This window comes from Podarcis cretensis (assembly GCF_951804945.1).
Source record: "Podarcis cretensis genome assembly, chromosome: 16".
In the NCBI taxonomy this organism is placed as follows: domain Eukaryota; kingdom Metazoa; phylum Chordata; class Lepidosauria; order Squamata; family Lacertidae; genus Podarcis; species Podarcis cretensis.
The window spans coordinates 27706442-27720374 of record NC_137186.1 but is presented as its reverse complement, the minus strand read 5'-3'; the positions used below and the strand labels follow the sequence as shown (position 1 = coordinate 27720374).

Below are 13933 nucleotides of genomic sequence, written 5' to 3'. Positions count from 1 at the left end.
TCTGTGGTGGGGTTGCAAAAAAATTAAGAATTTTGGGGATATTATATATGAGGAATTAGAAAAAAATGTTTAAGCGAACTTTCATAAAGAAACCAGATATCCCAAATGAAAAAAGAGAATATTCTTATATGCTACAACAGCAACAAGAATATTAATTGCCAGAAATTGGAAAGGAGGATTAGTACCAACAAAAGAGGAATGGCAGGATAAATTATTTGAATATCTCGAACTGGCAAAAATGGTGGAGACAATTAGGAGACAGCCAAACCAAAAGTTCAAAAAGGAGTGGGAAATTTATAAAGAATATTTAAAAAAACAGTGCCCTCAAGTTAAAATCTGGACATGCTTTGATTAATTTTCACAAACCATAATATGGATTATAAGTATAGTATTCAGATAACAAGAAGTGGCAAAATGATTAAAGAAGCAGTTTAGTACACAGATAAGACAGACCTGCTTTGAGGAAGACAGAAGTCTATTGGGGAAGATAAGAATGTATGGATTTATGGATGTACGTATGTTTTTTGTTATTATTTTATCATTTTTGTTAATTTCTTGTGTGTGTTTATTAAGCAAGAAAACTAATAAAAAGCACATTAAAAATAAATAAATGGCACAATTGGTTGGTGCCCCCAAAGGGCAGGGGTTGTTTCTCACCTGTGTGGGTGGTATCAACAGGTCCCTGTTGAGCCAGCAAATATGAGTGTCCTTGTGGGTGTGTCCACTGCTGCCATCTTGCTGCCATATAGATGCAGGTGGGCTTCTGTCTCTTAAGGAACATAATTCTATCATGTATATCAGTCCCTCTTGAGACTAATCAAAAGGGTTAGTGCCATGTCACTGGGAACTGGCAAATCTGCAAATCCTGTATCGTTTCATCTACTTGCTTCACTTACTGGTCTCCTGGCTCACAACTTCTCTTGATCCTAGGCTGGATAATGAGAGAGATGCATAGCTTTTGAAGTGATCAAAAATAGCTTTTGTGTTTCCCCTGCCCCCCCCCCCAGGTCTTCTTTTCCGCCTACATCTTCAATAGCAATGTTATGGTGAAAGTGGCCACACAACCAGCTGATAATCCGCTTGATGTTTTATCACGGAAGCTCCACCTTGGACCAAATGTAGGTCGAGATGTCCCCCGCTTGTCGTTGCCTGGCAAACTTGTATTTCCAAGGTAGGAGTCACCTTTTTGCCTCACATCCTTTACTGAGGCTTCTTTACATTTTGCTCTTGGGAAACTGTAGATATGCTGTTTTAAGAACAACCCAAGAAGCTTTGGGGCCACAATTAGGAAAGTGGTTTCCTTTTTGCTTGCACCCTAACCCGAGGGTCTGTGTGCTGATGGTTGGTCAGAGAAGAAAGGTTTGTGCTGTGGGGAGGGGAGCTGGCTCCCGAGTTAACCTAGCTCCTTGTTTTCCAGTTCCACAGGCAGCCACTTCTCCATGCTGGGAATTGGAGACATTGTGATGCCTGGCCTCCTTCTCTGCTTTGTCCTGCGTTATGATAACTACAAGAAGCAAGCCAACAGCGATTCCTGTGGTGCTCCAGGACCAGGGAACATCTCTGGCCGCATGCAGAAAGTCTCCTATTTTCACTGCACACTCATTGGATACTTCGTAGGTAAGGGGGAGGGACGTGTGCAGAAGTTGATGTGGTGAGTGCAGTCTGGAGGGATCTGCACCCTGCACCCCTTTTAAAGTTTGATGTATCTTGCAATTGTGTGCAAGATGCTTTGAACTGTAATGCTTTTCCTAAAGGTTAGAAGGTGCTCACGCAGACACCTTGGTTTGGAGCACATTGGTTTTATTTGCCAGAAGCCAATAGACAAAGTTGCTGTTTGTAAACCTGAACTGAAGAGTGATAGGAGAGAAAGTTTTAAAAGTGTGCTAAAGGATAAGATTCTGGGATTGAGGGAAAGAGCAACGGTTGCACTTTGGGGTGTGCTAAAGTTGTCTTTCCAAAGAGTGAATGGAGTTCAGTCACTTGGCATTAGGCTGATATTGGAAAAACAAGAGGACAGAAGTCTTCCATTGGCGGTGACTGTTAAAAGAATTGGAAAGGTTAAATTGCAAGACTTAAAATTTCTTTGGGAATTATTTTGTAAACACGTGAGCTCCATTTATAGGCTTCTGGAACAGGAATTAAAGCAAACTTGTTTTTATTTTGAGAAGTTGTCTTTGTTACAAGCAGGATTTTGATGTTTATAAAAAACAAACAAAGGGTATCTTAATTCTAGATTCTGAAAGCAAAATACCGAGAATAGCCATGTATGTTTGATGTGTTGACTGCTTGCAAAGGATGTGTACAAAACATGTGTGTTTAGGGGATTTGCAAAGAGGAAATTAGTTTTGGAGTGTAGAGGGCAATTAAAGGAAGGAGCAAAAGAGCTCAGGGGCAAGCCTTCTGTCTCTTTGCAAGGCTGCCACAGAGATCATTTCTGTGCTTTGAAGTTTTTCCTCACTACCATGAGATTAGAAGCCATTTGCTCTGGAAAGTTAAAGCAGAGGCTTATTATTAAAAAGCTGTTAACAGAACTTTAGTTCAGGAAGCCGTTCACTTGACCTTGGTGCAGTTTGCATGGTGGAATCATCCTGCCATGATACACAGTGTCTCTCTCTCAAGAGAAAACAAGACAGCAAATACATCATCTAAGAGAGAAAGGCGCCCATCTGGGTGCTCTCATTTCATCTTGTCTTTTCTTATATTGCAGGCCTCTTAACTGCAACGGTCGCTTCTCGCATCCACCGGGCAGCTCAGCCCGCCCTCCTCTACTTGGTACCCTTCACCTTATTGCCACTCCTCACTATGGCCTATTTAAAGGTGAGAGGAGTGTTGGGAGTCACGTACGTCTGTGGGAATCTCCTTGGGCACATCAGTGATGTAATAATAATAATAATAATAATAATAATAATAATAATAATAATTTATTATTTATACCCCACCCATCTGGCTGGGCTTCCCCAGCCACTCTGGGCGGCTTCCAAAAAAATATTAAAATACTACATCAAACATTAAAAGCCTCCCTAAACAGGGCCGCCTTCAGATGTCTTCCAAAAGTCTGGTAGTTGTTCTCTTTGACATCTGGTGGGAGGGCATTCCACAGGGAGGGCGCCACTACCGAGAAGGCCCTCTGCCTGGTTCCCTGTAACTTGGCTTCTCGCAGTGAGGGAACCGCCAGAAGGCCCTCGGTGCTGGACCTCAGTGTCTGGCTAGAACGTTTGGGGTAGAGACGCTCCACAGACATACTGGACCGAGGCCGTTTAGGGCTTTAAAGGTCAGCACCAACACTTTGAATTGTGCTCGGAAACATATTGGGAGCCATTGTAGGTCTTTCAAGACCGGTGTTATATGGTCTCGGCGGCCGCGCCCAGTCTAGCTGCCGCATTCTTGTAGTTGTAGTTTCCGGGTCACCTTCAAAAGTAGCCCCACATAGAGCACATTGCAGTAGTCCAAGCGCGAGATAACCAGAGCATGCACCACTCTGGCGAGGCAGTCCGCAGGCAGATAGGGTCTCAGCCTATGTACCAGATGGAGCTGGTAAACAGCTTCCCTGGACACAGATTTGTCCTGTGCCTCCATGGACAGCTGTGAGTCCAAAATGACTTCCAGGCTGCGCACCTGGTCCTTCAGGGGCACAGTTACCCCATTCAGGACCAGGGAATCCTCCACACCTGCCCGCCTCCTGTCCCCCCAAAACAGTACTTCTGTCTTGTCAGGATTCAACCTCAATCTGTTAGCCGCCATCCATCCTCCAACCGCCTCCAGACACTCACACAGGACCTTCACCGCCTTCACTGGTTCTGACTTAAAAGAGAGGTAGAGCTGGGTATCATCCACATACTGATGAACACCCAGCCCAAACCCCCTGATGATCTCTCCCAGCGGCTGCATGTAGATGTTGAAAAGCATGGGGGAGAGGACAGAACCCTGAGGCACCCCATAAGGGAAAGCCCAGGGGTCTGAACACTCATCCTCCACCACCACTTTCTGAACACGGCCCAGGAGGAAGGAGTGGAACCACTGTATGACAGTGCCCCCAGCTCCCAGCCCCTCGAGACGGTCCACTGTCTAACCCCCTCCCCAGCATCTGCTGTGCTATTGCAAGGCCCATCCTTTTGAATTGTTGTGCACAGCCACTGAAAGCAGCAAGAGAAGAAGTTATTTTTGTTAGGATATATGCATCTACAACATACTACCACTATATACAGGCACCCCCCCCCCCCCCCCCACTTACACATGCTTGACTTGGGCGCATCCTCATATAGGACAACTCCACGAAATAAATAAATCTAAATCAGTTCAAACCTGGAAATGGTGGGAGAGAGCTGGAAAGTCCTTGTGACTCGCATGGAGACCCTCCCCAGAGCCTGAAGAAGTTTTAGAGGCAGAAAAAAACTTGTGGGCTCCAAAATAGTGCACAGGAGCCCTTGCTGCTGCCAAGCTAGCCCGCTCAACAGCTGTTGGGCGGGAAGCTGTAATGTATCGGGCTCAGTCCTGTTCCCTGTCCGTTCTTGCGATCTGGAGGCAAAGATACAGTCTAGGTTGCTTTTTGTTACGTAGAGCTCTGAACTTTTTTGTTGTAAAAGAAGAAGACATCACCCTAGATCCCCGCCCTGACAAGGTTCCCCACTTACCTTTCACTTATGTGCACGGGGGTCTGGAACGTAATCCCTGCATAAGTGGGGAGTTGCCTGTACAACAACAACAACAACAACCCTGTAAACAAATACAATAAAATAAATACCTGAAAGTCAGCATAAAGGCCCACTTAGCAGGTATTAAAGTTCACAGTTGTCTGGTAATGAAATGATGTCAAGATGGGTGCTAGGGGAGCATTCCCTGAGTTGGGTGATGCCACTACCTGTCGCTGCCTGTCCTACCTCCAGCTGGTGCATCCAGAGAGTCTCTGCTGTATCAACCTGAGCTGCCAGAGGGCACTTGATGCCATGGAAGCACTGCAGGCCTGGCCCTTCCTTGTGGGCTGGGGCTGATGGGAGTTGAGCCCCAAACATCTGGAGGGCGCCATGTTGGATCCCCCTGGCATAAACGTTACAGAGCAAAATAGTCATCGTCCAGCTTCACTTTCTGAGCCTCTTGCCCCAAAAGGGAGCCTTTGCAGCCTGTTATAATCTGGGTGCAGGAGCAGCCCCTTTGAACTCTGTGAGACTATACACACTCAGTTGCTCACTCTTCTGTCCCTTTCCTTAGGGAGATCTGCGTCGCATGTGGTCTGAACCATTCCACTCCAAGACCAGCAGCTCACGTTTCCTGGAGGTATGATGGAACGGATGGAAAGTGACCGGAACTTCTGCCTGGTCCTTTTTTTTGTGGCTCACAGCTTGGTTGTCCGTCCCTGTGGCTGGGCTGGTACTCAGGAGAGAATTACCAGTTTGTGGAACTTGTACAAATGGACTTGCTTTCTGGGAAAAGGAGGAAAGAGCAAAGGCGTTTTGGTGGTGGTGGTCGAGGGAGTGGGGGCTTCTCCCCTCCCTTCTTGGAACTGGAGACAGTTTGCCATGGCAGCCGCCTCCCTCTTCTTCCTTCCCCTCCTCCTCCTCCTTACGGATTAGTGCTAGGCCATCCGGTGTTCCTCAGGGGAGAAGAAGGAGGAGGAGGCAGACTGCCAGACACTTTCTGGTGAAAACGGCATAGAGTCATTGAGGAACTTGTGAACACTAAGAGGAGACAAATGGTCACTGCGCTTGGAGTTTCTTGGGAAACCCTACAAGTACTTTGGGACCAGTTTTCTGTTGGACTCCGGTTTCAGAGAAAACTGAGACAGAGGTTTTTCTGTCGCTATAATCTCCCCCCCCATTCAAATTTATTAAATATGTTCTGTGGTGTGAGGTGACTTATTAAATCCACAGACATTTGAGTGACTTCTTGCAGTACACGATATAAAGACTTTGTTGTAAACAAGTTACATTTCCACCCAGATGTCATGTTGCAGTGAACAAGGGCACGACTTTTATACACACACAAATGCATACACAGAAACACACACACACGCAATGGGAAAACCTGCTAGGATCATGCTTTGTAGCTGACAGGGGCTTGCTGTAATTTTTAGCATGTAGAGCAGTTTACTCTGGGCTTTCTTGTATATGGATCTGCAAATATGCTGCTGTCTTTCCCATTTCCCTCCATGAGTGAAGCTTCAGTTAAAAAAAAACAACCAGTGTAGTATTTTGTACTTAGTGTGCTCCTGGATTTTAGGGGATTCTTTGATTTTTCAATCAATGTAGCAGACTTAGGGGAGGGAGAAAGCTGAAGCCCTTGACCCCCTCCCCCCCCGCCGAACCCCTATTTTTGTTTGTGGGTTTGTTTTTTACAACTTAATCCATTACAGGTTTTTAGTAGCTCCCCTCTTGACCCTGTGCATGTATTATAGCAGCTGTTGTCTCTGTGCGTTCTGATCATAGTAATGTATGACTTGTAAATACATTTTTTCTATTTTCTATTTTTTGTATTTTATTTTTTTGCATTGTTTGATTAGTGTGCTGTATTTCCCCCCATTCCCTTACGTTTAAAAAAAAAAAGGGAGAGAGAAAGAGAAAGAGAGAATCCTGTCCTCTGCTGTTGTGATTGGTCAAAGTTTGTGATGACTGCTTTGTACCTGGGAGTCTCTTAAAACGTGGACTTTTCTAAACAAATTGTCCTGGCTATGTTATTTTTAACTGTTTCAAAGGTTCCTAAGATGAACTTTATCTTTCCTGTCAAAAATGAAAGTTTCCTTTCTGCCCACTGGTTTAAAAGACCTGCCCCTGTATTGGGGGGGGGGGGGTGTTAGCTTAGCCCAGATTCTGGGAATTCCAGGCATTAGGTATTGGTTTTAAGACCCTTCTTCTCCTAGACCAGATTAGGGAATCATTTTACTGAATGTTTTCTCCCCTTCCCCCCTTTTCTTGCTGCTTCCTCAATTCTTTCTGGGGAGGGCTGTGTCTTCATGTCCTGTGAGAGCTTTCCAGGAGCATCTGGCTTGACTACCTTGGGAAACAGGATACTGGCTGCACTTCTGGCCTGATCCAGCAGGGCTGGTCTTATGCTTTATGAATTAGAAGCTGCCTTGAGGGAGGAAACAGGACCAGAAGATAATAAATAATTATGGAAACCACATATTTTTATTTGTTTATTTACCACATTTATATCTTACCCTTTCTTCTATCGTGGAGCTCAGGGCAGCAAATGTGGGATCCTGTGGTGGTCTTCTCCTTGCTCCACCCATGCATTGACTGAGACCTGCTGAGTTCTCTTCATTTGCCCTGATACCATGCTGAGGACAAGCAAAATCTTGGAAGTAAATGCTTAAATGAAATGCTATTTCACCCCCATCTACCGCTGCCTTTTTTTAACGCGTCAAAGGGAGTAGTATGAGCTGAAAAGTTGGGATTGGTTGGGTCGTTCCTAAATGATTTAGGGAACAGCTGCATACAATTCTTGCATACGACTCCACACAGAATTAACTAAGCCCAGCTTTATCCTAAAGTTCTTTTGCCAAGAACAGTTCTTGACCATCCTTGTGGACACTAGGATGATTATTATTATTTTAAGATGCATTGTTTCAGGAGACATGCTGAGGAACCACATTTGAACAGATCACAGTGTAAAGTTATTTTGCAAAGCCGCAAATATTGAAAATAATGTTCATGTTGGTTTGTTCAGCCGGCAGAGCAGGAGACTTGGCTTGCAAAAAAGGAGGGCTGTGTTCAAAAGTTTAATTTGTGGGGACTGGCAAGGTCCACATATATGCCACAGTACTGAAGACTCATTCTGTTTGGTCACCTGCAGAGGTAAGATTTTTATTAAAGGAACAGAACATCACAGTTGTGTGTGAAGAGCACCCATTTCCTACATTCTGCTGGGAGTTCTGTATCCTAAACATTCCTTTTAATTTATTCTAACATGTGCTTGCTTTGCATAACTTGCACACCCCTAAGCCAAAGTACCTAGACTTTGGAAGTGTGAGACGTGAGCCAGCTCTTCTCAGATTTGGGTATGTGAAAGATAATAGTAGGTTGGAGGTCTGGCAGTGGGATGGGCGGCAGGACAAAGGGGCATTGAAGCCCCCTCTAAATGAATGTGAATGTTTTATTAATGCGGCCAAACAGCCAACATACCCCCTCCAAATGGCGGAACTTTTATTGATTGCTGCCTTAATAATTACAAATTGTTACTTGCAGTTGTGAAGGATATATTTGTAATTTTTAAAATGAAAAGCACCTGGTCATCATTAACTTTTTCAGACAGCATCATATCATTGTTCATCCTCAGCTTAGAAGCCTAGTTGTCAGTATCAATTAACTGTTTGTTGCTTAAATGTATATACCAAACGATCAGTGCTCCTGTGAGGATGGGCTTTTCTAGTGAATTTAGAATTGGTGCAAGATGCCTGTGTTTTGAGTCAAGTAGCGAAGGCACCAGTGGGGCTCATCCAAGAGGATAGTAATTTGCTGTGGCCCTCCTGCCCTGTTCCTCCACTAGCTGCATGTGGCAATCACACTTCAGAACATGAAGGAAGCAGGTCTGGCCACCTTCAGTAGAAGCAGCCTTCAGTACCTAAGACAAGCCTGCTGCGTCAGGCCAAAGGGGACCCATCTAGCTAAGCATCCTGTTCTCACAGTGACCAACCGGATGTCTGTGGGAAACCTCCAGGCAGGATTTCTGCACAAAAACACTCTTGCCTTCTGGTTTCCAGCAACTGGTATTCAGAAGCATTCCACCTGTGGAAGCAGAGCATAGCCGTCATGGCTAGTTGCCATTGATAGCCCTCTCCTCCATGAATTTGTCTAATCTTTCAAAGACATCAAGGTTGGTGGCCTTCATTATAAACCCAGATTACATGTTGTACAAACTTGTGGAAAGGCTCTCCATGCCATGTAAATCTTACTTTAAAACTCAGCAATTTCAAATTGGATTATATAGCCGTGGAATCTGACTCCGTCATGGTGCAGTAATTAATGCCCCACCACCATCCAGAGTGCCTATTAATTTGCTGCCTGTAGTTGTCTAAGATTTCCTAAAACCAACTGTGTGGAAATTATACATAATTGAGGCATTGACTCTCAAGGCCCTGTTTACTCAGAATTCTTTTTAAAAAACGTTTTGTAATAACCAGCTCTCTCAGCACATAAGGAGGCGAAACACTGTACAATAGTGGGTTAAATAACAGCCCTTACTTAAGACAGGTAGCATTTTCTGCTTTGACTTTCCACTGCAGGAGGAAGGTGTGATTTTATAGTTGATGTTCCACAACCTTCAACATTACGTACCTGCTGTGCATTTATGATCACTTAAAACTATCATCTGGTTTAACTGGGTTTAAGCTAGTTCTGTAAGAGACGGATTCATTTATTCCACTACTAGTGATACTTCAAATAAGGCTCAAGTATATTCCTTTGTATTCTCTTTCTATCCTGAACAGCCATAATATCACCCTGTTATGTGCCCTCCTGCTTAGGGGGGCAGTGTTCTGCTGTGTGCACATTGCTGGTGGAACTGAAGCAGGAGGCTCCCTGATTCACAGCAGTCTTTGGAGCCATTTTGCCACATGAGCTATCACGATGCCAACTTCACCGTAATCAATTTGTCCAGTATCCTGGCTCTCTTTACAAAGCAGGTTTTCTTGTGGAAGCGGCAGCTGTTAATCCCACTGTTGTGTAATTTGGGATAGGGCCAGGAGGCGTTGGCCAGGGTAGTGCCTGTCCAACCTCATTGTATTGTGTTGACAAGTCTAGGGCTTTACTCAGCAGTCCTGTGCAGTTCCTGAAGCCCTTTGCTTGCTTCACTGGCACCGCCTTGGGGAATTAAGGGCACACAGTGCTGTTGAAATTTTGCTGAAAACCTATTCAACTGCTGCGTCGCCTCCCTTGTGCTTTCCGCAGAACTCTTCCAGGAGGTCGGAGGAACAGGCAACATTTAGTGGGTGTTCACATGGAGGGGGGAACATTCAATTGCTCAACAAGAAATCTTTACACGGTTAAGTTGAGAGTAGTGGCACCAAATTGGATTCTACCTCTAGCAAGTGCCATGAATTCTACAGTGGCTGCAGCAGCATTGTATTGAATTGGAAGGGGCAGTGAAGTGTTCAGTCTTCAGTGGACAAAAAATGGCTTTGGATTTTTTTCCTTGCCTTCTTTGTCTGCAGCATGTTGGGGGGCACAGCATCTTGAAGTTAAATTCTTGAACTGATGATGAGGCTTGTCCATCCTCATCATTATTTATTAATTAAATTTGTATGCCGCCCTTCATCTGAAGATTACAGGGCGGTTCGCAACAAAACCGCAAGATACCTAATAAAACAAAAGCAAAGCAAAACAAAATAATAACACCCCTCCCACAGACACATTTAAAAGATCGTAGAATGTTAATCAGCCAAACACCTGGGTGAAGAGAAAGGTTTTGCCTGGTGCCTAATGATATGTAATGAAGGCACCAGGCGAGCCTCCTCGGGGAGAGCATTCCCCAAAATAAGCTACCGCAAAAAAAAGGCCTATTCCTGTCTTTCAACCCTTCAAACCTCCAGTAGGGGGGGAGGAAACATGAAGAAGGGCTTCAGATGATGGTTGCAGTCTGGATCAGTTCATATGGGGAGAGGTGGTCCTTGAGGTCTTGAGGTCTTGAGCTGTATAATGCTTTATAGGTCAAAACCATAGAATAGTGCAGAATAGAATTAGCTTTATTTGCTGCTGCATCACACTGTTGACTCATGTTAAGCTTGTGGTCTACTAAGAACCCCTAGATCCTTTTCACATGTAATAATGGCAAGCCAAGTGTCCCCCATCTAATATTTGTGCAGCCGGTTATTCCTGCCTAGGTGTAGAGCCTTGTCCACATTTAAATTCATCTTGTTTGTTTGGGTCCAGTTTTCCCAAGGGCTTCAGTTAAGGTAATCTTGAATCCCGATTCTGTCATGATTATCCCTATGGACTTGGAGCTTGCAGAGGCTGGTGTTTGAAAGTAAAACTGTGCAACTGAAGAGCACTGAGAGTTGGCGGTAAACTATTTGGGGGAGAAATGTCTCCCAACAGTTTTTGAGGAGCAAAAACTGTCAGAAATCACTTGACGTGCCCCACATGGGTTATATTTGCAAAATACTTGTTTACAAAGCTATTGTACTACCAACCTTACTATATGCTTGTGAAACATGGACTACTTATAAACGCCATCTCCAACTCCTCGAAAGATTTCATCAATGGTGTCTCTGAAAAAAAATTACACATCACTTGGGAAGACAGGCGAACTAATATCAGTGTACTGGAAGAAGCAAAGATCATGAGTGTCAAAGCAATGATTTTTCAACATCAACTTTGTTGGACTGGTTATGTTGTGCGGATGCCTGATGATCGTCTTCCAAAGCAACTACTCTATTCCGAACTTAAAAATGGAAAGCGTAATGCTGGTGGTCAACAAAAGAGGTTTAAAGACTGTCTCAAGGCAAATCTAAAAAAATGTAGTATAAACACTGACAACTGGGAAACACTGGCCTGCGAGCGCTCCAGTTGGAGAACAGCCTTTACCAAAGGTGTCATGGGCTTTGAAGACACTCGAACTCGGGACGCAAGGGAGAAACGTGCTAAGAGGAAGGCACGCTTGGCAAATCCACACCGTGGTCAACTCTCACCCGGAAACCAATGTCCCCACTGTGGAAGGACGTGTGGATCCAGAATTGGCCTCCACAGTCACTTACGGACTCATTGTTAAAACCGTGTTTATGGAAGACAATCTTACTCTGTTACGAGTGATCGCCAAAGAAGAAGATATTAGCAAAGCAGTAGCTGTAAATTGCTCAGGACCGCCATACCTCAGACTGCCTCTTTTCATATGAACCGATCCCAGCCCTGCATTCTTCCTCTGAAGTCCTTCTTTGTGTGCCTCCAATGAGGTCTGGAGGTTGGCAACACGAGAGTGGGCCTTTTCTGCAGTGGCTCCCCGTTTGTGAAATGCTCTCCCTAAAGAGATTTGCCTTGCACCTTCATTATATATCTTTAGGTGCCTTGTGAAAATGTTCTTCAACCAGGTCTTTGGATGATTAACATTCTACAGCCTTTTAAATGTGTTTGGTGTGTGTGTGTGTGTGTGTGTGTTGTTTTTGTTCTATTTATTTGTGCTTTTACTTGTGTTTAGATAAAGGGTGGTATGAAAAATAGTAAATGGACAGGTTGCTTGCTGCATAGTTCCCAGGAAAGAGGTAAGGGAATTCATAGAGTTGGAAGAGACCCCAAGGGCCATCGAGTCCAACCCCCTGCCAAGCAGGAAACACCATCAGAGCACTCCTGACATATGGTTGTCAAGCCTCTGCTTAAAGACCTCCAAAGAAGGAGACTCCACCACACTCCTTGGCAGCAAATTCCACTGTCAAACAGCTCTCACTGTCAGGAAGTTCTTCCTAATGTTTAGGTGGAATTTTCACTGACCTTCACTTACCACAAACCGAACTGCAGATCTGGCAAGCTTGATAAAATGCTGAATAAGTTAGGCTGGTTGCTATTGCCCTCTTTAAATTAAGAAAAACTTGTTGGGTTAAGTTTGGTTTGTTTGTTTTTTTAATTAAAACTGGGAGCCCAAGTTGCCTTGTGAGCACAATGCACTCTGCCGGAAGCCATATCTTTCATTCATACTTTAGATGAGGCCATGCAGACTAATTCCCCAAGTAAACAAGAAAGCAGCTTTGGGATTTTTCTCAGGCATCAAATTAAACATGTTTATGGCCTTTCTAGGTTATTGTGGGGCGTGAGTGTCCCCAAAGGAGTGTTTCTGGTGTGGAGGAAGTAGGATTTGCATACAGAACAGGGATAGCCACTTCTACCCTGGCTTCTTACTGCAAGTGGTGCTGAGAGTATTATGTTCCCACTAAGAGCTTGTTCTGCTGCTTCAGACCAAAAGGCCACCAAGTCCAGAACAGTTTCCACTGTAACCAGCAAGTTATTTTTGACATATTCATAAAACAGGTTAGAAAGCTGACTTCTCTCATCAGTTGTCTAGTGCTAAAATCCAATAGTAAGAGATAGAGTGCCGCTGCTGCTTGAAGTTTGTTCTATTATCATACTGAATAGCCACCACACCTCATCCTGTATGTATAATGTTGTATGGCAATAATTTTTATCCATGGTAGGAAAGGTGGAAATCAACCACAGATGGCTGTGTGTAATTCTAAGCATTGATTTTAGAAATTGGGCAAGGAGGTGGGGTTTGGTTGTATTTTTAGAGTGGAATAAGTGGCCTGCATCTTGAATCTCCTTGCCCAACTGAAGAGGAGCCATTAGCTGTGAGAGCATTTGCTATAGCAGTTACTCTTAATTGCTCTTTACACCAGGGGTCGGCAACCTAAGGCCCATGGGCCACAAGCAGCCCAAGGGGGTTGTTTAACCGGCCCATGGACCTCCGCTGCCCAGCTCCCGTGCACCATGCTAAACTGGTGCAGAGCAGAGCCGGGACCGCCTTCCACAATGCTGGCTGGCTTCCCATTGGCTGTAGGAAGCTCCCGCAGCCAATGGGAAGCTGTGTATGCTTCCTCCGCGCCGGAAATAGTGTTTGCTTGTGTGTGCGTGCGCATTCTGGACCACTGCAGCGTCTGCGGGACTGTGAACTGGCCCAAGCCACAAAAACTTTGCCGACCCCTGCTTTACACTGTCAAAGGCCTGAACTGCTTTGATCGAATCATAGAGTTGTAGAGTCTGAGGATCCAGCCCCTCGCAATGAAAGAATATGCAGCTGTCCCAAACAGGGATTGAACCTGCAACCTTGGCGTTATCAGCACCATGCTTTAACCAACATCCAGGGTGAGATGTGGAAAGCTTTGCAGAGTCCAAGGTTCGTCTCTTTCTCCCCCTGCAACCGAGACCCCACATAGTGGAGACCCCAGCAGAAGGAATGCTGGCAAGATTCCTTATTGTACATGAGAAAAAGATGCACAGGCACCTCAGTTTCTTTCCCAGAC

At 44.8% G+C, this 13933-nt stretch overlaps 1 protein-coding gene across 1 annotated transcript in view; it reads left to right on the top strand.

The window, feature by feature from the left end:
- Positions 1 to 7113, top strand: part of SPPL3 (signal peptide peptidase like 3) — a 37394-nt gene extending 30281 nt beyond the window's left edge. Inside the window, exons 8-11 of the mRNA XM_079956978.1 lie at positions 1008 to 1171; positions 1418 to 1617; positions 2708 to 2817; positions 5206 to 7113. Coding sequence (XP_079813104.1) covers positions 1008 to 1171; positions 1418 to 1617; positions 2708 to 2817; positions 5206 to 5277 — 546 coding nt within the window. The 3' untranslated portion in view covers positions 5278 to 7113. The remainder of the gene's footprint in view (positions 1 to 1007; positions 1172 to 1417; positions 1618 to 2707; positions 2818 to 5205) is intronic.
- Positions 7114 to 13933: the final 6820 nt, after the last annotated feature.